Consider the following 27381-nt stretch of genomic DNA (forward strand, 5'->3'; position numbering starts at 1 on the left):
TTTATTACTCATAGCAAATCGTTTAATCTTTCCTTCTTTGTATAATAACTTCTCTTTTGAAGTATAAATCTAATTATTATTCATTGGCATGTTTTTAGCCTTGAAGTCCCAAAATAGAATTTCTACCCTTATCTTTCACTAAAGATATTTTATGAAAACGAATGAAGTTTTAATGCTTTTATTAATACAAAAGTATTTAATTTTTGTATTACATCCCCCCCCCCCAAACAAAAAATTTTGGTAAGCCAAAATAAAAATTTTAAAATACTATGAATATATACATTTTATGTTGGTATGACCGTCCTCTTTCTTACAAATAACTTTTTTTCAACATGTGAAAAAAAGAATTATTTTACAATAAAAACATAATAATAAAATTTATCTGTTTAGTGAACTAAACAGAAAGAAAAATGAAACATAAATTTATAACTTTTCTATTAAACTTTTCAAAAAATTTTCCACACAAAAATATACAAAATTTTTATGCAAAATGACTTGGACAACAAGTGTCATTTAATCAAAATTTAAGATTCTGTGTGGTTAATGGGGTTATTTACTAGATGAAATTCTGTATTCCCCGTTAAAATGGAGGAACACAGAGTTTCATGAAGCAGTGTGAAATCGAGAGATCCAGACTGGATAAAACAAAAAGAGTTTAGAAAGTTTTTCTCACTGTGTTGAGAAAAAAAAAATTCAAGTTTTCTCGCCAAACATCTCCACACGCGATTCGGATCTCTCAAAAATATAGGGATTACTTCTTCCTTTGAAGAAAGTAAAAACATTTATTTTGAACATCATTCATGATTTAATTTTAACATTTGTGGGTTGTGATATTTCCTAAGTTTTGATACCTGTACTATTTCAAAATTTCGTTTTCTTACATTTTTATTTTATTTAATTCATAATCAATCAGTTTCTTGGTCATTCTTTCTTTTTCCTATTTTTTCTTTTCTTTTTGTTACCCTTCACCTTTTTTTTTCCGATGTTTACTTTTATTGAAACATCTTCAACTTTTATTTTTTCGATGTTTACTTTTGCCGAAATATTAAACCCTTTATTTTTTCGATGTTTACTTTTGCCGAAGCGTCAAACCTTTTATTTTTTCGATGTTTACTTTTACTGAAACATCAAACCTTTTATTTTTTCGATGTTTACTTTTACTGAAACATCAAACTTTTTTTTTTCCACAATTTTTAACCTTGACATTTTTAGAAGTTTGCTGTCTAATGTGCAAAGTTAAGTTGTCATTGTTTGAATTAGCAGAGGTAATCAATCTCTTACCAAATTAAGTAACAACTGGCCCGACACAATTAATAAACAAACGAAACTCTTTGCAAGTCTACAACCCTACTAAAGCATATGGTAAATCAGTATCAAGTATAAAAACTTAACTGAGTTAAAAATTTCGCCTATCGTAATAAGGGAAACTCGCAAATTTTGTTAAGTGTTAACTGTCCTTTTGTTTGGGTAACATATAAGTTTTCACATTTTTTTTTTCATAGGAATATTTAGTTTTGACCAAGTCCGAAAAAGCAAAATTTTTACAAATTTCCTTAAAGTTTTTTTCTTTTTTTCCGATTTAATCGTGATAAATCATTAGGAAACAAAAGTTTAAAAAAAAAAACTTAATTTTGTTTGCCATTACTAATTTAATTGACGTTTGAACCGCATTTATTTCCTTCAAAAACATTTTAAATGCACTATAAAAACAATATATCATATTTTTAGAAAAAAGCAATATAAACACAAGAAATGCAATCTAACTCTTATAAACATTCTATTCAATTATTCATAATAAAAAGTTTTATCATTACTCATATCTAATTTCAATAAAATATGAACACCCTACTCTCCAACGTCGACCTTCATCAATTTCGTTGAAGAGAAAAAAAATATATCATAATTTAAAAATTAAACGAACATAAATATAAGAAATGCAATCCAACATTAATAATTTACTCCATTATTCAGAATAAAAAAAATTTTTGATCACTAAAATATGTAATCATAACAGTATCACAAATTTTGAGCAAGAAGAAAAAAAATAATTTATATATTACTTTTTCTTCTTCAATATTTGGCGGGAGGAAAAAAATCATTCGCGCACTTCACTTTCTTTTTCGTATTAATCAGTAAAAATCAAAGAACTAAATGTTTTAGAAAAAAATACTTAAAGGATACAAAGCTGGATAAAGTTCGAATTTATCCAAAATATATCTTGATAGCCACAACATCAGATAAAAGTTGATTGGAGAAAAATATTATTTTTTTTTCTTTTCTTTTTTCTGTTCGTTAAAATGATTCATAAATTTACACTGATAGTGAAGGAGAAATTGAAGCTTATTTTTCTTTGAGTTTTGAGTAGGAGGGAGGGAGGGAATGTCGAACATCTAAGTAGACCATCGTAAACCATTCCGGGGTGAGAAAACACTTCATCGACGATTAATCCAGAGTAACACTGGCATAACTAAACTTTCCGTAGGACACTTGTAAAGGGATGGGATTTCTAATCGAAAACATTTTTATCTCTATCAGGAATCCAATGAAGTAAGTTTTTCTCTTCAATCCAAGGGGGTTGAGAACTCATCCTTCTCGACGAGGTAGCGGTCACGTTAGGCCTAAGTCCCAAGAGATAGTATTGCACAAAAATTTTCTTAAGGGGTTTCCTGCACAAAGCAAAAGTCCTGCCGTCTTGAAATAACGGCGTATTTTTTAGTTATTTACAGTCAAAGCAGCATGATTAACGAGTCCATATTGTGCATAATCTTTTTTATTTAGTTAAACGATGGTGAAATAGCAGTTTCATCCCTCTCCAGACGGAGAGGGAGAGACAGAGTTACAGTCAGATCTGACGAAGTTTAGTTGGTAAACATTATACTCCAAAAAGTCACGCTAAAACATTGCTCCTCTATTTTATACGATAATTAAACTGTGTGAAGAGGTTAGTCATATTGCCTTCCTTGTGTATTCTTACGCCTCATCAAATTATTTATTGCTCATAGCAAATCGTTTAATCTTTCCTTATATTGAAGTGAAAGATCTTAAAATAACTTCTCTTTTGAAGTATAAATCTAATTATTATTCATTGGCATGTTTTTAGCTTTGAAGTCCGAAAATAGAATTTCTACCCTTATCTTTCACTAAAGATATTTTATGAAAACGAATGAAGTTTGAATGCTTTTATTAATACAAAAGTATTTAATTTTTCTATTACATATATATATATGTATATGTATGTATATATATATATATATATATATATATATATATATATATATATATATATATATATATATATATATATATATATATATATATATATATATATATATATATATATATATATATATATATACATTCTGCTCATTAAAAGTATCCACTCATTAAATTATCTGTACGGAGTACATACATTTTAATATGAAAAACCTTAAAATTAGTTTTCTAGTGTAATACTGTTGTAATGCAGACAACTTCAGAGATACACAAAGCAAAATAAAAGTCTAAGCATTGTCTGTCTATGAAAAGAACTCCCCTCACCATTCGTCTGAAGCAGTGACGATGACGAGGTTTAACTATTTAAAATAAGGATGTTGGATCAATATATAAGTTAGGTCCTGGTCCAGAGGGAGAGAACCACCCTTCTATGAAATACACTATTTCTTGTTTCCATCGTCGCAGGCTGCCTCAGACTTTGTGTAGAGGGGAGTTCTTTCAGTAGACTAACTATAAATTTTTTCGTATAATTTTTTATCCATGTTTATTAAACAGAAAAAAATTATTCAGAGATTTAAACAGTTAGTTGCTCTCAAACTAAATGTTGAATTTCTTTATTACATCAAATTCCTTGTAAATTTTTTACATATCTTATTACTTTCAAATTTCTAATGTTTTTTGCACAACTAATCGAAAAGAAATGCAAAGCCAGAGGAATAAAAAATTCGCGGAAAAGCACTTAAAGTTGCAATTTATTTTAGACAAATAAAAATTTCCAAACAAAGGCCCTTTCAACACATCTATGGCCTGCGGAGCAGTCCTAGTTTTTTTAACTTTAAGTTTAACAATTAATAATTCTTGAACTAATTTAAGGTTAAATTTTTTTTTTAGTTCATTCGTACTCCATGCTCATTTTTTGCACTTCTTCGTAGTTTCAAGTTTTTACACAACAAAAAATGTAAAGTTGAACACCCAAAACAGCGAGTGAAATAATGAACGTGTCGTATTTCTTCACAGAATAACATAAGAAAGAAGAACAATCAATTAGGGAGATCGAGTATTTATATTGGATATATCCTTTAAATTTTTACTGTTTTATCAGAAATTAAGCTTATAAAATAGTGACCAAAGTCATAGAAACTGTTATAGCAGTAATAGCTTTATTAGTAACTAGTAAATTTGATGAATCAAAGTTTATCTATTGCTTTCTATATAACAATCACAATCGATTTAGTGATTAAAATGTTAGATCGTTTTTCATGTAAATAATGTAACTAGTAAATCTGACAAATCAAAATTCATTTATTGCTTTCTTTATAACAATCAAAATCGATTTAGCGAGTAAAATGTTCGATCATTTTTCATGTACTTAATACGAGTACCTATTCTTTTGAAGTATATCGCTTTTCTTTGGGTCAAACATTGCTCTACCAACAGGGCATTTAGGGGCGATAACTGCCAACATGTTGTGCCTGTTATCTTTTGTACCTAATTATCTATAGAAAATTGCTGAATAGATTTTCAAAGGCTTTTTTTTTCTAGCTACCGTGCGTTTTTTTTTTTTCCTAAAAATTGCAAACATCAGCTTTTTAAATTAAAAAAAAATTTTTTTTGCCTTACAATCGACTACAGTAAGTAAAAAATCACAGATATTTATTTGAAAAAATTTGTTATCATAATTAGTCTAGAATTAAAATTTGTCCCATAATAGGAAGAACAAAAAAGGAAAAAAATAATTGTAAACTGATTCAATATATTCCGAGGAAACGTCCTTCAAAATTGGTTTGTTAATCTCTCCTAAACTAACATTTTAAACTTCTTCCTCTCTCTCTCCTTTTTTTTTCTGTTTTATTGCGGCTTAAATATCGACACAACCAAACGCTCCAAAAATTTTAAGATTAAATCAACCAAACATCTCGCTTTCTCTACGATTTCCTAATATTTGTGGTTATTGTTATTTTTTTAAAAAAAAATTTGCGTAAGTATTCATTAAGAAAAACACTGACAATTGTAAAGTGGCTTTAATTCGAGATTCCTTATCCGCGAGCCACGTTTAATAATTTGACTTGCTTGCCCCTTCCTCCGTAGTCTACTTCACTTAAATAATGTTGTAATTCAATTATTATAAATGAAGTGTGCAGACCTTCTACCCAAATTCAACTCCAAGGGCAAAGACAAAATGGAATAATACACCCACTCGTGTTAGAGATAAGGAAAAGGATAACACTAGCAATAAGAATGAATATGCTTAAGTCTCAGGAATAATTTTATTTATTTTATTACATCATTTAGTATATTATTAAAATTACATCATTTATTTATGTCATAACTTTATCAGGTAAGTAATATTTTATTTATTTTTGTTAAAATTGAACTTTGATAGTATAGAGCCAAAAGAAATATATATATATATATATCGTAACACTTGCTTACTTTCTAAACTATATATATATATATATATATAAATACTAGGCTAGCAATTACACACAGTTTGATTAATTTGGTGTTAATGCTTTAAATATATTAATAGTATTAATAACTGTAGTTATATTGATAAAAATTTTATTGAATAAGTTATATCAAATATTATTAGTTTGTAGTAATTAACGTTTCTAAATTCGTTGAAAGTTCTTTAATAAAATTTCAAATCTCTATTTTAAAAAAAAATTAAATTTTATTAGGTTGATAGGCGAGGCTTTTTTATATATTTTTTTATTTTCTTCAAACAGTGGATCTAACATTTACCAGCAAATGATCGTTTTGGCTGTATGTAGAAACAAGGAAAAAAATTTATATTTTGACATTTTTTTCGGTATAGTATACGTATGAAAAAATGTACATGCAATTTTTGTTCCAATTCGCATTGTTCAAAATTGTTACATTTAATAAAGATTATCGCGTAAAATGCATTTTTAATTTAATGGTATTCAAAAAAAAAATTTATCTCCATTTTTTATAAAATTATTTATCTGCAATATTTCTTTTTATTTATTTTTTTAATACGAAATTTGGCATTTAAGGTATTTGTATTTGAGCTGCCTGACGCACAACAATTAAGGTTTGTAATACTAAAAATAATTATACTTGTTTCAAGGTCAACTGTTTACTTAAGCTTTGGATTCATAAATATTTTAGAATCATATTTTAAGAATTTTTTTTCTTCTTTCAAATACGCAGTGATGACATTTTAACTCATCCAATATTTAACTTTCTAATAATTTAATTTGTCTTACACTGTTACAGTTAGGAATTCATAGAGCCCATTGAATCATAATATCGTTAATTAGAAATTCATTATATTAGAAATTCATAGAGCAAGGTGAAGGATAATATCGTTATAGTTAGAAATTCATATTGCACGTTGGATTAAAATATCATTCAAATTTGCTGCGACCTTAACGTGATGCTAAGTTCTGTACTTCTTAATCCGTTTTCTTAGGTGTCTTTTATATGCATTTTTTTCTGACTCTCTAATCAAAAAAATATTTTGGTACTTTTTAATTATAAAATGTAGTCTAATAGTTATTAACAAAATATTAGAATATAAGAATTATATTTGTACTAAAATATAAAATCGAAAAAAGTGTAATTGGAAGAAAAAAAAATATTTTTCCCCTCATACTCAATAATTGTTTTTATAAATTAAAGAAATTTCAATGATGAGTAGCTGTTTCTCTTATATCTAAATAAATGCATATTTGAAAAAATTATTGCTTGGAAATTAATCTTGTTATGAAGATTTAATTTTTAACGTAAAAAAAGATATCGATGTATCATGTTGTTTATTCCATAGCTATAAATTATAAAAATGTTATATGTAATATGTTTCCTTTATTTCGACCTAAATTAATACAAAATAATAAAAAAAGTATAAAAAATATATTTAATAAAAATTTTGCTTCAAAGTGTTAAGGGGCTTAACGTTATAGATCAATTTATCGAAAATATGATTCTTTTATAACCATGATTTTTTAAATTCTCTACAAAGTTTTTTTTTTAATAAAAAAAAGGAGTACCTTTATACTTGTGATTAAAATTATCTTGCAACTTCTATACAACATTTGTTCTATATCGTATTTGTGATAACTTTTTTAATTATTTTTAAGAAAATGGTAGCGTAAGGAACAATTTCAATTCTATAATTAAAGAGTCTTTTCTTGAATATTTCCAAACAATTTTTTTTTTTTCCCACTAGATACATGAAGTACTTTTTGTAGAAGGAGGACTAAAAATTAGATCACTAGTAATATGAAAAATTAAAAAACAATCGTTTTGAAGTTCCATGGTTCCCTTATGTTTTTAATCTATAAATATTGGTTTATTTATGGATCTAAAAATATTGACTTTTAATTAACCATATTATTTAATTCGTGCACGGTGCCAGCCAAGAAATAGATAATTAAAACTTTTTGTGACTAATGTTTACAAATGGTAACAAAATGAATTTAATTTTGGTTTAAATAATGAAATTTAATACAATTTTAGTCACCACAACAGAAATATAATTCAGAAAGATATAATAAGTGTTAATAGCAATTTTATTTTATTCCTTGCTTGTAATTTTGCCACATTTTGAAAGCGTCTTTATTTATTTTTTTGCTTAAATACTAATTGTCAACATTTTTGTGCATAATTTTTTCCTCCATCTTTGATAAGAAGTTCAAAAATATCTTTGATTACGGAACAATAAAAAAAAATTTGATTTTTCAAGTCCTATTGCAGATTTTTAATCTTTTCCTGAGTTAAAAATTATTGATGTATTAAGTGACCAGGATGCGTGGTGTTTTTAAAAAGTGCTTAATTTCCATTTTCGTTTTTTAAAAGCCCTTAAAGGTGCTTTTTTTATTTGGTGTTTTTACAAAGTGCTTAAATTTCCATTTTCCAAAATTAAATATTAATTTTTTTTTTACCATGCCAATTTTCACCAGAAATTATGCAAAAATCGTGGTTTTCCCATTGTTCTATCCAACGTATTCACTATTCATTCAGCTACAATCCGATTTCGTCGGACTGTAATGTATGAAAGCTCCAATAATTTTAGATGTCTGATGAAGCACTTGCAGCTCCGCATTGTGCGTACACTGAGCTGTGTTTGGTGGGAAGGATTCTTCCGTTCTCGATGAGTAACTCTGCTGCATTTTGCAAAAAATTCTCAATTTCACGCTTCATTTTCCGCGCTTTGAAATCGAACCGAAAAATCTCTGAAATTTTCGCTTATTTTAGGTACTAACTAAACATTGTCAATATTCTTTTCACTAAAAGCAAATTACATTTCATTTCTCTTGTTAATTTCATCGTAGGTGAAGCACCACTGTCTTCATCAGTGACAAGCTAATGGCCTTCTCGCTCTCTTCTATTTATAGATCAATACCGTAATCCTTGAACTTGATTTGGGGATTATTCACTAATTGCGCATTTTCATGTGGGTCTCCAGAGTAATAAAGAATGACAGAGCTTTATCTCCTCAAAATTTTCACCTACATTTATTTATTTAATTTAATAAAAATAAGAATTAATTGAGATTTTAATTTGTAAAATTTATTTAAGGAACTGTCCAAGCTAATGGCCTTCACGCTCTCTTCTATTTATAGATAGATCAATACCGTAATCCTTGAACTTGATTTGGGGATTATTCACTAATTGTGTATTTTCATGTGGGTCTCCAGTGTAATAAAGAATGACAAAGCTTCATCTCCTCAAAATTTTCACCTACATTTATTTATTTAATTTAATAAAGATAAGAATTAATTGAGATTTTAATTTGTAAAATTTATTTAAGGAACCGTCCAAGCTAATGGCCTTCACGCTCTCTTCTATTTATAGATAGATCAATACCGTAATCCTTGAACTTGATTTGGGGATTATTTACTAATTATGCATTTTCATGTCGGTCTCCAGAGTAATAAAGAATGGCAAAGCTTCATCACATCAAAATTCTCACCTACATTTATTTATTTAATTCAATAAAGATAAGAATTAATTGAGATTTTAATTCGTAAAATTTATTTAAGGAACCGTCCAACCTAATGGCCTTCACGCTCTCTTCTATTTATAGATAGATCAATACCGTAATCCTTGAACTTGATTTGGGGATAATTTACTAATTATGCATTTTCATGTCGGTCTCCAGAGTAATAAAGAATGGCAAAGCTTCATCCCATCAAAATTCTCACCTACATTTATTTATTTAATTTTATAAAGATAAGAATTAATTGAGATTTTAATTTGTAAAATTTATTTAAGGAGCCGTCCAAGCTAAAATGGCCTTCACGCTCTCTTCTATTTATAGATCAATACCGTAATCCTTGAACTTGATTTGGGGATTATTTACTAATTATTCATTTTCATGTCGGTATCCAGAGTAATAAAGAATGGCAAAGCTTCATCACATCAAAATTCTCACCTACATTTATTTATTTAATTCAATAAAGATAAGAATTAATTGAGATTTTAATTCGTAAAATTTATTTAAGGAACCGTCCAATCTAATGGCCTTCTCGCTCTCTTCTATTTATAGATCAATACCGTAATCCTTGAACTTGATTTGGGGATTATTCACGAATTATGCATTTTCATGTGGGTCTCCAGAGTAATAAAGAATGACAAAGCTTCATCTCCTCAAAATTTTCACCTGCATTTATTTACTTAATTTAATAAAGATAAGAATTAATTGAGGTTTTAATTCGTAAAATTTATTTGTTGGACCAACAACCAATTGCATAAAATTGTACTTTACTCTTTTTTTTACTTATTACTTTTTATCATTGTATTACTACTTTTAAAACTTTCAGTACTTTTAAGTTGTTTTATGAAGAAACTACATAATATTTATAGACAAGATTTTAAAACAGTATGATGTGAGGGACTTTCTCTGGGCAAAAAGTTTTATGTTCAAATTTATCATTCCAAAAAACTTTAATTCATCTCCTAATGATTTCTTTTAAAAACAATTGAAATAAAAAATTCAATTGTCTCATATTTGTTAATTATTATAAGTATATAGGTGCCATATAATTATTTACTTCTGACAAAAAGATTTAGTTTCAATACTCATTCTATTTACACATCAAAATTATTTAAACTTTTTTTAAGCATGTCATTAAAGAATTACTGAATCAACCAACAAATTTTATTAAAAATTTACAATGGGCCATATAATATAAATTTATTTTGGGCCATATTATATAAATTTATTAGGATTCAGTTATTAAAGTTTTTTTAGTTTGCTTAATTCTTTACATATCTTCATGAATTCAGTATGATCAATAATAGTAATCTTTTAAATGTTTTGTTGAATATACTTTTGTAGATGACTTTAATTTTAATTCAAAAAATACACTTGATAACCTTTTTAAATAATAGTTAAATTAATTATAATTTTTTACTAAATTTTTTTTCATAATTATGTAAAATAGTTATTAATTTAAAAAAATAGAATCACCCTCTCAATATTGAATTTATTTAAAATTATACATAAATTGTTTTTATGGTGACTAATATAATCAAAAAAAGAATTCTTTGTCAGAAACTAGTTATTTTATCATGATCATGTAAAGTCTTTGAAAATTATTTTGCATTTTGTTAACACATATATAAAGAGCTTCCAACAATAAGGAAGAAAACAATTTTATTAATACGTGCATCCTAATAATATTTTTTTAAAGTGCTTAAAAATATTTTTTTAGTTAAAAAGTATTTGAAGTTGCTTATTTCTGTTTAAAATTTTGACTACGCTGAAAAATATTTCTTAATTTCTTCAAAAATAACTTTAATATGTATACATATTAAAAAAAATTATAATCGTTTATTTGTATTTTTAAAATTACTAACATTTTGTGTGTTTCTATTATTTGTTCTAGTTTCTTGAATGTCGACAAAATTTTTCAAAAATAATGGAATTTTGTGGCGACGCATTGGGATATTATGTATTTTTATTATCATACTATTGATACTAATTACTTCGTATTTAATATTCTCAAAGGGTAAGTTATCTTGAAATCTTCTAATATTTAATCTGTTTATTATGTATGTTTTTGTATTGTTAAAATAATGTTATTCGTTTATATATTTTTCTGTGTTAATAATGTGTTTTACAGGAAGAAGAAGCTGTGATAATGCATGTACAACCGAAAATTGTCTCAAATCAGGTTAGAAAAACTCTTGAAAGACATTCTTAAGAATATTGCACCTTACATTAAAATCGAGACAATTTCTGTCATTTTTCTAAGCTCCATTTTTTTTAAAAAAGGAGTTTTTATTTGAAAGTGATGAATCGAGTTGATAATTTTTTATTTCTTAAATCAAAATATTTTATTAAGATGCATTTAAAAAATAAAAATTTTCTTGCTCTCCAAAAAAGCTTTAAAATTTGTTGAAAACCAATACTACAGTTTTAGATTTTAATGCTAAGAAGTTTAGTCTAAGTTGCTCCAGAAATTAAAGTATCTGAAGCTGATGCAATTAAATAACATTCGTCTTTCGAGTAAAAATGCTACTCAAATTATCATTTCCTTAGCCTAATTTCTCAGAGAATAATCGCATATCAATAGCTTATTATTGTACAGTTTAAATTTAAAATTATTAAAATATGACTAAATCCTTTTTGAAAGAAATAAAAATCAAATTCAACTTTTGACACCATAGCAGTTTTGGGATATCCTTATAATATACCATTTATGTACAAATTTTGTAATTTTAAAATCAGTTTTAATGTAAAGGAAGACACAAAATATTTTTTAGACTTTGACAGTTGTTTTGCTCCTTTTTTCTATTTTTGCAAGTTATTTATTTTTGACAAATTTAAAATACGAATTTACGTCTTTCATTCTTGCAGTTCAATGAAAACAGAAGTCCCAGTTGAACGAAAACAATTTCTTGAGTGTATATGCACTAACACTTGTATATGATATTTGATATACTTAAATAACATAGAAACGGTCCAAAAAATTATTTCTTTTAATTATCTATTCTGATATTTCCTTCTGATTATATGTACATAAAATAACGCAACTATTTAAATATAACTATATAAATAAATATAATATATGTTTTATTAATTTCATGTATTATTGGTCAAAAAAAGGTAATTTTAAATCACTCTGTATTTTAGCAAAGTTAACCCTTTAACGGGCCCTTTATTTCTAGTAAAGGTAAATTAAAGTTTTTTTGGAGTTGAAATTGTTTTAAGAACAGTAATTGATATAAAAAAAACAACTCATTTAGTTTATAAAAATGCCATTTTTCTGGTGGTAAATATATTTAACATGACCTATTAGGAACTTACTGACTTTTATTTTTCTTTATTTATAAAATAAATTCCTTAAATGCTACGAACTTCAAAAGGAATTATGTATTTTATAACTTTTATACGTTTTTTAAAAGTGATAAATGGTTACCAATTTTACTCAAACTCACTTCAAGAAAGCTGAAGTTATTGAAAAATGGAAACCTAAATCAAAAGTGGTAAAACGTGGTGGTAATATACTTACCACGGCCCTCAAAAGGGTTAAAACAGTTAAGTGTTATTAATCAGTGATTGTTAAAATCATTAGTTATATTCATTCAAGGATTGGGAAAATCATTAGTTGTAATCAATAAATTATAGTTCAAATCATAATTGCAATCAATCAAAGGTTGTTAAAAATATTAAATTACAATCAATCAATGTTTGTTTAAATCCTTTCTTTGCTTAAACTCATTAATTGCATTTAATTTTAATTGATATATATTTTTACTTTCAGTCAGAGAAATGGCTGAAAATGCAAACCAAGAAGTGGACCCATGCCAAAATTTTTATTCATTTACCTGTGGAAAATGGATAAAAAGATACGAAAATGAAACACTTAGCGTGACTGATCAAATGAAACATTCAGTGCAATTGTCAATTAAAGGTAAAATTTATTATAAAGAAGACAGTTTTTTTTCTGTAGATTCTTGCATTTTTAATGGGATACTATTGGATACCTGCAACTGACGTCATCGTAAGTAAATCGTGGCATTCGTGGAGCCAATTAGGTTCGACACACGCGCGTGACGTGGCTTACAGGCATCCAATTAAATCAGATTTAAATCACTTGGTTAGGCATAACTTCTCTTCTTCTGGAGTTGTAATTACCCAATTATTATTTTATAAAGGCGTTCAACAGAAACTTAAATTAAACCATTATCTTTAATTCGATTGATCTATCTTTAATGGTTAGCAGACCAATTGTTGAAATCTCTGCGTTGATCATAAAAAAACAGTACTAGAGATTAGATATTTGTATTCACTAAGTTTTAGCTGAAGGGTAAAAACAAATCTGCGGCGTTTTACCGCATTGATACTAATACTGGAGTTAGAAGTTATAATCTTCTAATATTTTTCATTTTCAGATGTTTTATCAGGACTAGAGAGCAACAGTTCTACTAAATCTGGAAAAATAAGGATAGTTTATGATTCATGTGTAGATTACGGTAAGTTCATTACTTGTATCTTATTTCTAGGTTACATTTCTGCCCGAGTTTGAATGACCATATTTTATTCAATTTTTTAGAAAATTTATGGATAAATGTACAATTTTTATTTAATGTTCGAATAATTTACTTTTTCATTTTATTTCATAAATGGTTTTCAAAATTTAAAAAATAGGACTTTTGAAATTAAATTTTAAAGTTTAAGGCTTTTTTTCTGTTAAAAAAATGAAAGCAATTGCTGACGATTGAAAATCTTAAAAAGTACAATTTAAAATAACTAAAAATTAAAAAACTGTTCTACTAAACTAAATGGTCACATTTTTTTGCTGAAAACTATTCAAGAACAAAACCTAATCAAATGCTTTAATAATAATACTTAATAGGGCTTATAATTATAATTTTGTTTATCTGTATAATTGTTACTATTTAATGTAAAACAAAATTGTGACATAGACGATTAGTATTGATAAAAAAATTAATTTTTATGCTTTTTACAACAATTTCAGACTCTTCGGAAATGAACTCTGCTCCATCAATTAAGAAATTTTTTAAACTTTTGGGGATGGAAGAATGGCCCGATTTACCAAACGGATTCAATTTCACAAGTCCATCTTTAGAAGAAACCATTGGTATCTTAATAGGATATAATGAATTTCCTTTTATTAACGTGAAACGAGGCAAAGAAAATAAAAACAAATTATATGAAATAATGGTAAGTGTACTTTTACTTTTTTTCTCTTTTATTTTCAATGTAAAGTAAGGCATTTTATATAAAAATCATATCAAACAAAAAAAATAATAAAATTTATTTTTGTTTTTGTCTAAAAAGTTTTTTAATTCTTTTGCATTTGTTTTTAAACAAGAGTAAATCCTAAATTCATTTTTTGTTCAATTTTTATGTTATGAAAAAAATTCATAAAAATGCTTCGAGATTAAATATATTCTTAATATATTTAATCTCGAAGAACATATTTTAAGAACATATTTTAAGACATATAGAAACATATTTTAAGCAAAAGTCTTTTAAAAGCTACGTATGATGAATATTTTGAGTATAAATATAAAAACGTAAAAAAAGTTGTTTAATATTTTAAATACAAATATTAATTAATAATTTTTATTCATAAAAAAATTATTATTTAATATAAATAATGATTTTTATGTTTCAAAAATTTATATTTACTAGAAAATGTAAAGTTCAAATATATAAAGCTGGTATCATCGCTATGAAATCTGTTACAAAAATATGTAATTTATATTCTAAACAAAATACGTATTTTTAAATCCTTTTTAAAAGCTAAAGTGAAAATAATCGTAGTTATCTGTACTTTATCAGAAACAGCAAAAACATTTACGTAATTACAAATATTTAGACAATGTTTTTTTTTTTTTACAAAATTAATTTTTAAAAAAAAAGTAAAAATTTTTTCAGTCAGTGCCTTTTGGGGTAACTTATATGTACCTACTTGTAATCTAAACGCATTGTTCTAGATAGATGGAAAAGACGGACAAAGGACAGTTGACAAGATGGAAAAGCTTTTATTTCTGGTTGCCCATTATTTTAGAGCTTCAGCTTACGATGCCAACACTATTGTAAAAGATTACATGCTTATTTCGAAAGAAGTGTTAACAATGCTACCAAAGGTAATAAACGTATTGAGCGACTGTATATTTCTTTTCAAAAACCACTAGTGTATAAGGTTTCTATTTTTGTACTTAATTTTTTTTTTTTTATCATTCCTTTAAAATTAAGTGTATTACAAATATAACTGACGATTTGAGAAATCAATTGAAGAAGATAGAAATGTGTGGTTTGCTGTGTTCTCATAAGGTAAAATGCAATTTTCCTCACCAAAGCTATTTAAGTTAAATTCAAACTTTGTCAAAGGATAGCACTGATAAAGAAAAATATAAAACATTGTAACATGTCAGATCATTCTTACTGTAATATTTTCTCGAGCATTTATAAATTTTGTGGATGCTAAGATAATTTATTTTGAAAACATATTTTTAAACGTTTTATTTTTCAGTCAGCGACCCCACATATTGATAAAGTTTGTAATTGAGTTTGAATTTTGGAATGGATCTCTGGTTTCATAAGCAGAAGGCAGAAAACCGTTGTTCTAGTTCTTTCCATTTTTTAATGGGTTTTTAAATAGCTTGTCATTTTTGGGACGGGCATCCGATAGTCGAACGAAAGTTTAGATGGATTTTAGCTTTCACTATTACGTCATTTATTTCACGAATGGGTGATAGTTACCGTGGATGATTCTTGTTATAGCAAGTAAATAAACAATCCTGAATCTGCGTTTGATGAACCAGAGAGTCAGGATATCTGGACATTTTTTTTAAATAATCCAATTTGTTAGGTATACAAACGTATGTGATAGTTTCATCAATCTTGAGCAATAAACATCCTTTTTCATTGTGGCTGAGCATTCTTCAATGGCTCCAGAGATCCTTGGTTCGAACACAGGCGGCAGCCAACGAACATTTTTCTCTCTTGCATACCCAATTACAGTATCAATATGGTACCTAATATGCTTACAGATGCGTTCTTGGAATGTTTTTCAGCATTACCGGTTTATAAAAGGTAATTTTTGAAAAATCCGTGAGAAAAAAGTCCCAAGGTCTGTTGGTGTTTGCGATAAGTAGTCAAGTGCAAAATCAATTTTCTCCCACGTGCTCCAGACAATGCTTATGAATCGATACTGAAAACTCTCAAAGAACTTTAAGAACGCTTTTGTCTAGTTTTTTGAAACCATCTACGGCAGCGTTTTCCAAACTGGGAGGCGCGCCTCCCTAGGGAGGCGCGGACTAGTCTAAAGGGAGCCGCGAAAATTAGTCACAGTGAACAATTTTCCAAATTACTGCTAAAGTTTTCTATGTAAAAAATGAGAGAAAAATACCATCGTGCTTTATCGTGCATAATTCAACTAAACATTTCGTAACTTAGCATCCATATATCTAGACGTCCTAGACCCCGGCAAATCTTTTGAACCAAGACCGTCGTTAATTTGGCGACATTAGCGTCACTCGACCGACGCAACTTAACAAAAGCCAGATGCGCGTGCACTAACGCCACTGGATGCAACACATCCAAAAAAGATCGACGCACGTTTAGCTCACCAATTTGTTTCGTGTCACAGCTAATATTTAATTGGTTCAGTGTTACGTTGTGTTTCTGTTGTTATTGACGTGATTGCCCACTGATCATAATAGTAAGTAATTTAATAGTTTTATTTTTTTATATATTTAATAGTTTTATTTTTTTAGAATAATTTAATATTATTCCTAATATTTCAAGACAAATGGATAAGTTTTTGATAGGATATAAGCGAAAATCCACTAATAATGAAGATTCTGATGTTGGCACAAGTAGTGGGAATACAAGCCACAAGGAACAGGAAGGAAGAACTCCCAAGACAAGGAAATACGACTTATCCTATTTATCGTTCGGAATTTACTAATATTATTAACGATAATGTGGAAAAACCAATGTGTTTGCTGTGTTCAAAAGTTTTGGCTGCTGATAGTATGAGACCCGGCAAATTGAAACGACACCTTGAAACTATTAATTCTGAATACGTTGGTAAGCCCCAAGAATTTTTTTAAGGAAAATTGGATGAGTTATCTAAAAACAAGCAAAATTTCAAAAAAATTGTTCATATTCCATCAAATGCATTACTAGCATCATACCTAGTGTCGTACAGAATCGCGCAATGTAAAAAACCCCACACAATAGCAGAAACCTTAGTTTTGCCAGCAGCTATTGATATGGTCAAAGTAATGTTTGGCCAATCTTATGCGAATCAGCTGCGACAAATACCGCTTGCTGATAATACAATTGGCAGAAGAATTGATGATATATTGTGACCAATTAGTTTCTCGAATGCGTACTTCAAAATTCGCCATACAAGTAGATGAAGCTACTGATGTAGCTAAAGACGCAAATTTAATTGCATATGTTCGATATGTTGACGAAACTAATATAACTGAAGATATCTTATTTTGCGTACCAATTCCTGACAGAGCCACATCCAATGAAATTTTCAAAATAATAGACAGATTTTTTAATGAGAACGACATAATGTGGAATAATTGCATTGGGCTCTGTACTGACAGTGGACAATCAATGGCGGGACACAAAACTGGTCTTCAAACACTAGTTAAAATGAAAACACCTGAGGTTCTCTGGAAGCACTGCATGCTCCACAGAGCAGCTCTCGTATCAAAAATTATAAGCGAAGAACTTAACAATGTTTTTGCAAAAGTAACGAAAGTTATAAATTACATAAAAAACAGTCCATTAAAAGCAAGGTTGTTCGCAAAACTGTGTGAAGATATGCGAGCTAATTACACGTCATTTCTGTACTATTGTGAAGTGCGCTGGCTATCTCGTGCAAAAGTGATTCAAAGTGTACTTGAACTCAAAGAAGAAATTGCTATGTTTCTGGAGGAAAATCATAAGGAAGACGGCAATATGTTTAGGGATGATAATTTTATCGTTAAACTTACATATTTGGTTGACATTTTTGAAAAATTGAGTGTTCATCATTGAGTGCTCAAAATTGAGTGATTTTACAAAGTTTGCGTGGATACAGAATCCATTTATCGACAAAGAAGATGATGAATTTGGATTGACAAGTATTGAAAAAGAAAAATTTATTGAATTATCCTGTGATTCTACATTAAAACATAAATTTCAGACTGTATCTCTGGTTCAATTCTGGTTGAATCTTCATACAGAATATAACACTTTGTCAAACGAAGCTTTGAAAGTACTGCTGCCGTTCGCAATATCATATTTATGCGAAACGGGATTTTCAGCCTTGGCTGCAATGAAATCCAAATATCGAGCTCGTTTAGTTGTAGAAAAAGAGCTACGAGTAGCTATATCGTCACAAACACCAAGATTTGATAAACTTTGTGCTAATAGACAAGCACATCCATCTCATTAAAAACAATAATAAAATATCGTTTTCCATTAGTTTGTATGAATAAATTTTATAAGAGTAAAAATGTTTGTGCTTTTATCTTATGAAATCTTCAGGGGGGGGGCGCCAAATTATTAAATATTTTTAAGGGAGGCGTAGTGACATCAAGTTTGGAAACCACTGATCTACGGTGTGAATGTTCAATTAATTTGATTACAAATAAGATATTTGTTGCTCAATAAACACTTTGAACATTTGTAACTGAAAAGAAAAACTGATATATTTTTATATAATTGTGTGTTTCCATTCGTGATGATCCCATATTTTATTTACAACCGAGGTTTAAATTATTTTAGGGAACTTGCATCGAAAACTGCAACTTTCAGACTGTGAATGTTAAGTGTTCTTCATTGCCGGAACGACATGTGGTAAGAGGAATTTGTTTTTTGTTTCATAACTGTATTAATAAGTATAATTTATATAACTGAATAACTTTCATAGTTTTGCATCAATAAATAGGGGTTTAATAAACACATTTAATGTGTATTTTTAAATCTTAGAAAAAAGAAAATTGCAGATTATTATTTAAGTGATAAGAAAAAATACGTTTTTAAAATATGACGAATAGTTATCGATGTAGTTTAGAGAAAAGTGAACGTAAAACGTCAGTTTATTTATGAGTTGAATATGAAAGGCTGGAGGCGCAAACGGAGAGTAAACACACTTATAGTTCAAAAGACAAATGATTTTGATTATATGGTTCATACGGACTTTGACATCGATTCGCCAGATTGTGATAACTTATTGTCCTTATTTAGAAATTAATATTTTACATCGTTAATCTTCATATAATTTCGTCACTTACTTTACAAATACTTTTCAAGTCATTGATTATGGAAATCAGCGTATAAATTTCTAATAAATATTCTTTTTCTTCTTCTTTTTTTTCTTCAAATTTATGAAATTCTTAAAATGCTAACCAGGATTTCAAACATTCATAGGTTTTAATACACAGTAGTGCGAATACGCAACTACTTATTGTTTAAGATTTTATTCGTACGTAATATGCACAACATACTAAAGAAAAGAAATTTACTATAAAATAATTGGTTCATAAATCGACCAATAGCTGGTGCTTTTAACATACAACAAGGAACTTAATTGCAATTTAGAGTGGTCGAAATCCCTGTTTCAATACATGCCATATTCTGCATATGTTTATCTCATTTATTATCCCCATTTGTAATATATGAATTTTAATTATTACAGAAATTAATATGCGATGTTGCTCAATACGTAGTGAGATATAACAATTTGGAAAGATTTTTTTCAACGGATCATCTTGTCCTCAATAGTGCTAGTCCATCGTTGCTATTATATAGTTTACAATATTTCTATACACATCGGTGAGTTCTATTCCTTTAATTATTCTTTTTTCATTTTCCATTCAAATATTAATATGGATATAATGTCTACACATTGGAACGAATAACGAAACTTGCGTTTATGGCGAAATGCGCCAACAATTTTAAGTATGTTTTTTTTTAAAAATTTTATCTATTTAATGTCCATTCGATTTTATCCACTTTTAGGAATCGTAAATGTTCGATAAAAATTATAACACTCTTCCTAAAAATTACAAAAAATCCGTGATATAAGTTGCCAGTTTTAAGTATAATAGTATTAAACTGCATTCTTGAAATCATTGATGTTACTAGAGGACCTTATTTTAAATGTTTCAACAGTACTCATATCCAGTTTCAATTTGAAGTAAATTACAAAGACATTTAAAATTAAACTAAATAAGAAAATGAATTTATGTTTTTAAATTTTTCTTATTTTAAAAATTAGATCATAACTATCATTAGTTGAGAAAAATTAAAAGTGCAAGGATTTTCTTTAAAAAAAATGCGTACCTGAAAAAGCAGCAATTCAATTATTTTACTATATGTTTAGGCTATAAAGTTTATTTTTCCAAAAAAGTAATCATATCAAGATGAATATCAACGATGAAAGCCAAAAACGAACTCTCGCCACCTCATTCCACACCGTAAACAAACAATTGGCAATATTCTGCTTGGCGTTTCTCGAATTTTTTTATTCAAAACGCGCCAAAATTTGTCTTTTCGGAAGAGAAAATAATTCTCGTTTGGTGTGAAAGCGAAACAGTTTAGTTAAGAACATTCAATTTTAAGTGTTTAGATTTAAATTACACCTTTTAAATCGTATATGAACACTCAATTTGACGCTAACCTAGAATAAAGTATTCCTTCACACGATTTTTTTTTATGTTCTACGTAATTTTTATAGAGATATTACACCATAGTGTTTACAGCGTATAAACATTTTAACCTCACCTTGTATCATACATAATTGAACGATTTCTAATAGGCAATTGGCCAATTACTTTGCTATGAGTTTTCTGTTAAATCATCTCCCCTTTCTGGACACTTATCTCCGCAATCTGACATTAATCGTGAAGGACAAGTGGGAAGTATGTACGATTTGGATGTCAACATTCATGCCACAACCCTTAGCACAGATATATTTTTCAAAAAAATTGCCTATACAGAAAATGAAAGAAGTAAGTAAATTATATCAAGTAAATTAAGCTGTTAAATCTCTTCACATTTAAAAATCTTTTATTATATTTGTTCCAGGTACACACAATCGTTGAGGCTTATAAAGAGACAGCTAAGGGATTGATAGATCAGCAAATGTGGCTGAATGACAACATGAAAAGAAAATTGAAAAAAAATGTTAGTTTTTGAATTAAAACCCATTTATCTTGTAATTTTTCCCTTGAATATTTTTCTATGAACTACACTTGTTGTTATCATAATGCTTTTTCTATGAATAAGTCTAATATTAAGTTATGTAACTATTTGTATCTAAAAATTTTTTCGATAAATTATTTTTAATGTCAAGTTATTTTTATAATATAATATTCACCCTGAAAAATGTTTCCATATTTGAACGTCTTCTATAATTTAGAAACTTTTTTCGATAAATGATCTTTAATGTTAAAGTTAATTCTATAATATAAAATTCACACTGAAATATTTTCTATATTTGAACGTCTTCTATAATCTATGCACTTTTTCGATAAATGATTTTTAATGATAAGTTAGTTCAATAATATTATATTCACCCTAAAATAAGTTTCTATATTTGAACGTCTTCTATAGTCTAGAGACTTTTTCGATAAATAATCTTTAACGTTAAGTTAGTTCTATGACATAATATTCACTCTGAAATATGTTTCTATATTTGAACGTCTTCTATAATCTAGAGACTTTTCTTGATAAATGATCTCTAATATTAGTTCATGTTAATGTTAAGTTATTAATCAATGTCCAGTTAAGTTATTAATCATGTTAAGTTATTATTCTAATGTCAAGTTATGTTAAGATATTATTCTAATGTCAAGTTATGTTAAGTTATTATTCTAATGTCAAGTTATTAATCAATGTCTAGTTAAGTTATTAATCATGTTAAGTTATTACTCTAACGTTAAGTTACTCTAATGTTAAGTTATTAATCATGTGATATTTATCCTAAATTAATTTTTTATCGTCTATAGTCTTCTATCATCCAGAAACTATTTCTATAAAAGGATTTCAAAATATAAATATATGCTATAAATCATTGCTATTTCACGCTATATGCTTGTGCATCATACATATATGGTTTTATATTTAAAAAGTCATTTAAGTGCTCGTAAGTTTCGTTGTAAACAAAGTTTTATTTACATACTTTAATATGGAGTTTATTAAGTTTTAATTATTTTTACAGTTATCAAATTTAGCCACATCCCACTTATTATGGATGAAATATTTAGCTGATGGTACATTTGATGGACTTATGGAAAAAGTAAAAGAAATTACTAACTTTTTTTTTACCATTTGTATAGTTGTTCTATGCCATTTTTACTATTTACGTTTGAAAATTAAAGTGACATTGAATTTCTTATAAGTATTTGCACTCACCATATTGTGGATTTTGGGTCCTGCAAACAATTAGAATCCTATTTTTTTACCAATAACGAAATCATTTTGAAAATTTTTCTCCTTGTGATTAAAAAAAATATAAGTACAATATTAATACGTCACAGAACAAGAAAAGTATGCTTAACTTTATGGAGAATGGTCGTAATCCGAAAGATATGGTCCTAATAATTTAGCCAAGAGAGCAGTCGGAAGTTCGGATTCCTTATAACTAAAATTATTTTTTGCGTATATCTCTGGAACAATTAAAATAATTCTCTAAATTCAAATAATTTTGTAACACATGTAAAACTCTTTTATACGTACAATGATATTTCTACCTAAAAAATAAACTTTATAATTATTTATCATTTTTTATTTATAATGGTCGATTTTCTATTAAATAAGGTACGTGAATTTTTACATAATTTTCAACGATGTATTTTTAAACGACAAAGTCCAAAATTTGAATCGGTCGAAATAGTTCTAAGAAATAAAAATTTATAAATACAACTCTTTTTTTATTTATATATGGGGGAGTGTCGGGTACCCCCGCCTACTGTCAATTTCATATGTATAGAATATTTTTTCAAGTCAATGGGCCATCAGACAGAAATTGCTATATTAAAAAAAGATTATTTTCAAAGTTTCAAGTATTTATGCAGCTGGTAACATGGTAAACAATAGTTTTGAAAATATGTTGAATACAGTAGTCATGAAATTAAGAAAAATTGGTTTAATGTTTCGATAAAACTTCATTTTAATACTAAAATAATAATTTTTTCTATACATACAGCCTTAAAGTATGTAATCTTAAGTTTAATTTGCACAAAGAAGGAAGTTTATATGGGAAAAATTGCTCGAGTAATTACAAATTTACAAAAAAATTGGATTTCGGTTAGCCCCGCTCACATGAATGTCGGGTATCACCACCCAATTTTATTTCGTCGATAAATGTACGGTTGCAAAGATTATTATTTTATTGCTTTAAATTTGAATGTCATATGCATTTTTAACAACAAATATATGCTTTAATATTATATGAAACATAAATTTATATATTTAAAAATGCAAATGAAATATTTTTAAAATGTAATTGATATATCCAAATTAAATTTAATATCAAGAAATCAAAAATATTATGATAAGCTATTCGCTTACTTATTTATTTTCACTTATTTGCGAACGAATCAGTCTACCGAAGCATTTGAATGCAATCAAAATATAAAGTGAATCTGTAATTTTATAAGAAGTATTTTATATTAAGTTTATAAGAAGAGATCAACCAAATAAGTTTATATTGAAAAACAACTATTGTTATTAATTATTGTTACTTATATTAAATTATTTTCTTTAAATATTTAATATAAATATATATTAATATTATAATACATTAATAATGATAAAAAGAATGACATTTGTTGTTATTAAAGATAGAATTCACTAAAAGTATTTAAATATGTAATAAATAAAATAATTTTGTGATAAAAATGATAAATGAGGTTTATCTATTGTCAATACATTGGTCATTCTCATTTACACCTGAAAAAAACAGTAAAAAAACATAATTTTTGTAACTGGGCGGGGCTACCCGACACATTTAGAAAAGAGCTGAAAAAACATGTTTTTTTTAAATTAAACTATTCGTTTTTGGTTTATTCTTTTTGCAGTATTTAATTAGACGATAAAATAATAGAAACATGCAAAAATATTAATTATTACTCAATATTATACAGAAATATAAGCAATACTCCTTAAGTGAGCTGGGCTACCCGACTCTCCCCTATTTACTTTGCAATCCCACTTTTGCGAAAAATATTGGAACAAAAAAAAATTTCAGATACCTGCTATACCCCAAGTTATGAGGGGGGGAAATGCCGTGCTTTTCGGAGAATGCACGTTGAGTCTAATTTCGTAACTTTGTTCAAGTTTATAAGTATGTTGAAGGTTAAACTAAGGCTTCAAATCATTCCGCGTAAATCCAATCATTAGATCAGGAATTATGGTCCTTTTCTTTTTGCGCACTATACATATTATTATGTTCGAATGCTATCGTTTATATTTCCTCACTAAATTTTTGTACTACCGTATTATTGCTATATAACAAACGATATATATATCAATTTTTTGAGTTCTCCTCACACTATTGTATTGATATATTTTGCTTTGGCTATATTAATACAACATTAGGAAGCACTCCTTTTTGCGAATATAATCGTGTGGGCTGATGAAGAGATTATATCTTTTCTTTGTTTTGTTTTCCGGATTTTTAAGTTTTTTTAAATTTTTTTCTTTCTTCTTTTAGATAATCAAAAATTCTATTTTATAAATACTTTTGAAAAATTTTTTATTAATTTTCTTCTCTTGTCATTATTTCTATTTTTTTTTCCATATTTTCTCAATATTTTAGGTTATATATATGTATATATATATATATAGAGAGAGAGATAATTTGATAATTTTCATTTCTCTTTCAGTATCTTCCTACTAACTCAAGTTTTCTATGGAATGTGTTAGATTATCAGAAACAACAATTCAATTTTTACTTGTTGAAAACTATTCCTGAACCGGCAGGGAATGTGGCCAAGTAATCTACTTTATCTTTTTTGCTTTTAACCATAGCTTATTGTAAGCTGATTTGTACCACTAAACATCAATTATTGGCATTGTTAAACGGCTCGAAACAATTTTAACAACGATGTAAAAAGTCCCGAAATTGCTTTTGTAAAAATCGAATGATTTAAAGTGAACATCACGTAATTTTTGAAGTGTGTGAAATCCTAACAAGTCATCTAAATTTTTTTCGATTGTTAATTAGCTTTTCTGTAAACATTATAAATTGTTAGAATCAATTAAAATACTTATTTCTTTGGTACAGAAATATTGACTAAAATTATTAGCCAATGAATTAGTTTTCTTATAAAGAAATTTTGAATTATTTTTAGATGCTTAGTTAAATAATAAACTTTGAATTGAAAACAATGACTGTGATTGTTTTGAACTCGCCAAGGTTTTGAAAATGCAATTAGTCAAATGCGCTATTGCTCGCTAATTTCAGCTCACCTCTTTTTCTCCACGAATATTTTTTTGTCATAAAAGACGTGTAAAATACGGTACTTCTTTAATGTGATTAATTCACTGAGAAAGAAATTACGCTTAAAACAGCCGGAATATAGTCAAATTTACAGCGTGTCTGGCTCCATAGGTACATTAAAAATATCAGTCATTTTTACGGAAGCGCTTTGACAATGGTTTTTGTAAAGTTAACAATCAAGTATGGTTTTATAATGTGTGATAAAAGTTTTAAAAGTGGGGTAAAATTTGGTAATTTTATCATCATAACTTTAATATAAAACCATTTATTCGGTTAAAATTACTTTTTTTAAATATTTTTACTATATGTGTTCTAATAAGATTCTAAGTTCTAATAAGTTCTAATAAGAGATAAGAAACCAGAATTTTCGGCAAACCATTCCCATATGAAGGGAAAAATTATAAAATGAATGTTTGAATACCGTAACACTAAATAAATGATTTTGTTTTTGATACCAGGATTATGTTTTTTATTTATTTATTTATCTATTTATTTATTTATTTTAACCAGAAATGTCATTACCGTATACTGCGGCAATTTTTCCAGAATTTTTTCTCTGTCATGTTTCATTTTACAGTGTTAATTACGGATCACGTGAAAATAACTAGTATTAAATCATTGAAGACGTATTTAAAGGTGAATCAATTAATTGCATTTGAAGCGTTGATTATAGAAGTAAGCTTCGATCATTGCGAAATGTTACATGAATTAAATATTGCGTAAATAATTAAAAATTATGTATTATAATACGTGATAATTATGAACAAATTTGGATACAGGAAAAAAAGGAAAACTCCATGGGCTTATTGAAATTAATGAATGGTAGTGTATATTTTTATAATTTTTAGATGATATTGAAATAGAATATTGTGTTACTTGATCAAAAACTTCATTGCTTTCAAAAATATACGAGATGCCAATAACAGTCGACACATTTCAAGCGTTAAAAAGTTGGCGCCCATTTTCAAGATTTCCCAGACGTGAAGTTGAAGAAACAAAAGTGATCTGAAATGTAAAACGTAATGTTGCCAACGAGAAATTAAAAAATTAAATAAATAAATAAAGGCGAAAAACAAAACTAGAAAAACCACAGTTGCTGAGAGGGAAAAAAAGTTGAAAAACAAAACAAGGAAACCCAAAGTGGTCGAGAGTGGCAAAATCATGAATCTATTTGCCCCAGTAATGTCTATTCAAATAATATCTTACCTCTTCTTCTTGGAATTATGTATATCTATTGTTTTATTTATTATTCATAAAAACATTTTCTTGGTAATTACTTATGATAAATCGAAATGAATAGGTGGATATTTTTTTAGGATATTTCAAACAACTGCACAGCATACTCGTGGCTTAGTAGGTAATTTATCCATTTTTATATATTTAATTTACTACACGTAATTTTAATTTGTAATATGCGATTAATTTTAATTTGATTATGCGATTTTGTACTGTGTGTTCCGTAAGGGCTACACTAAATATTAGCTTATGTAATCTTAATTCAGATATTCAAACAAACATGAAGCAGGAAAAAAGTAATAAAATAGAATATATGTGTGTTTGTAAGACAGCACTTCTTCAGGGGACACACTGTCTGCAAACACACTGGAGCCTTTCTGTTGTCAGTGGTTCGGTTTTTCCACTGACAACAGAAAGGCTCCTGTATTCTATTCCTGTAGTATATTCTATTTTATTACTTTTT

The 27381-nt window shown here is 27.4% G+C and overlaps 1 protein-coding gene across 2 annotated transcripts in view; it reads left to right on the plus strand.

Annotated features, from left to right (window-relative positions):
- Positions 1–5379: 5379 nt before the first annotated feature.
- The window catches only part of LOC107438035 (membrane metallo-endopeptidase-like 1), a 36228-nt gene continuing 14226 nt past the window's right edge, over positions 5380–27381 (plus strand). For both annotated transcript variants that reach the window (XM_087153210.1, XM_087153211.1), the window contains exons 1-14: positions 5380–5551; positions 11073–11195; positions 11310–11360; positions 12954–13103; positions 13585–13665; positions 14172–14377; positions 15157–15309; positions 18959–19030; positions 19872–20008; positions 20994–21186; positions 21263–21361; positions 22398–22475; positions 25066–25175; positions 26999–27039. In XM_087153210.1, coding sequence (XP_087009336.1) covers positions 11081–11195; positions 11310–11360; positions 12954–13103; positions 13585–13665; positions 14172–14377; positions 15157–15309; positions 18959–19030; positions 19872–20008; positions 20994–21186; positions 21263–21361; positions 22398–22475; positions 25066–25175; positions 26999–27039 — 1486 coding nt within the window. In that variant the 5' untranslated portion in view covers positions 5380–5551; positions 11073–11080. The remainder of the gene's footprint in view (positions 5552–11072; positions 11196–11309; positions 11361–12953; positions 13104–13584; positions 13666–14171; positions 14378–15156; positions 15310–18958; positions 19031–19871; positions 20009–20993; positions 21187–21262; positions 21362–22397; positions 22476–25065; positions 25176–26998; positions 27040–27381) is intronic.

This window comes from Parasteatoda tepidariorum, chromosome 10 (assembly GCF_982258835.1).
Source record: "Parasteatoda tepidariorum strain Cologne lab strain chromosome 10, Ptep-v5.0, whole genome shotgun sequence".
Classification (NCBI taxonomy): Eukaryota; Metazoa; Arthropoda; class Arachnida; order Araneae; family Theridiidae; genus Parasteatoda; species Parasteatoda tepidariorum.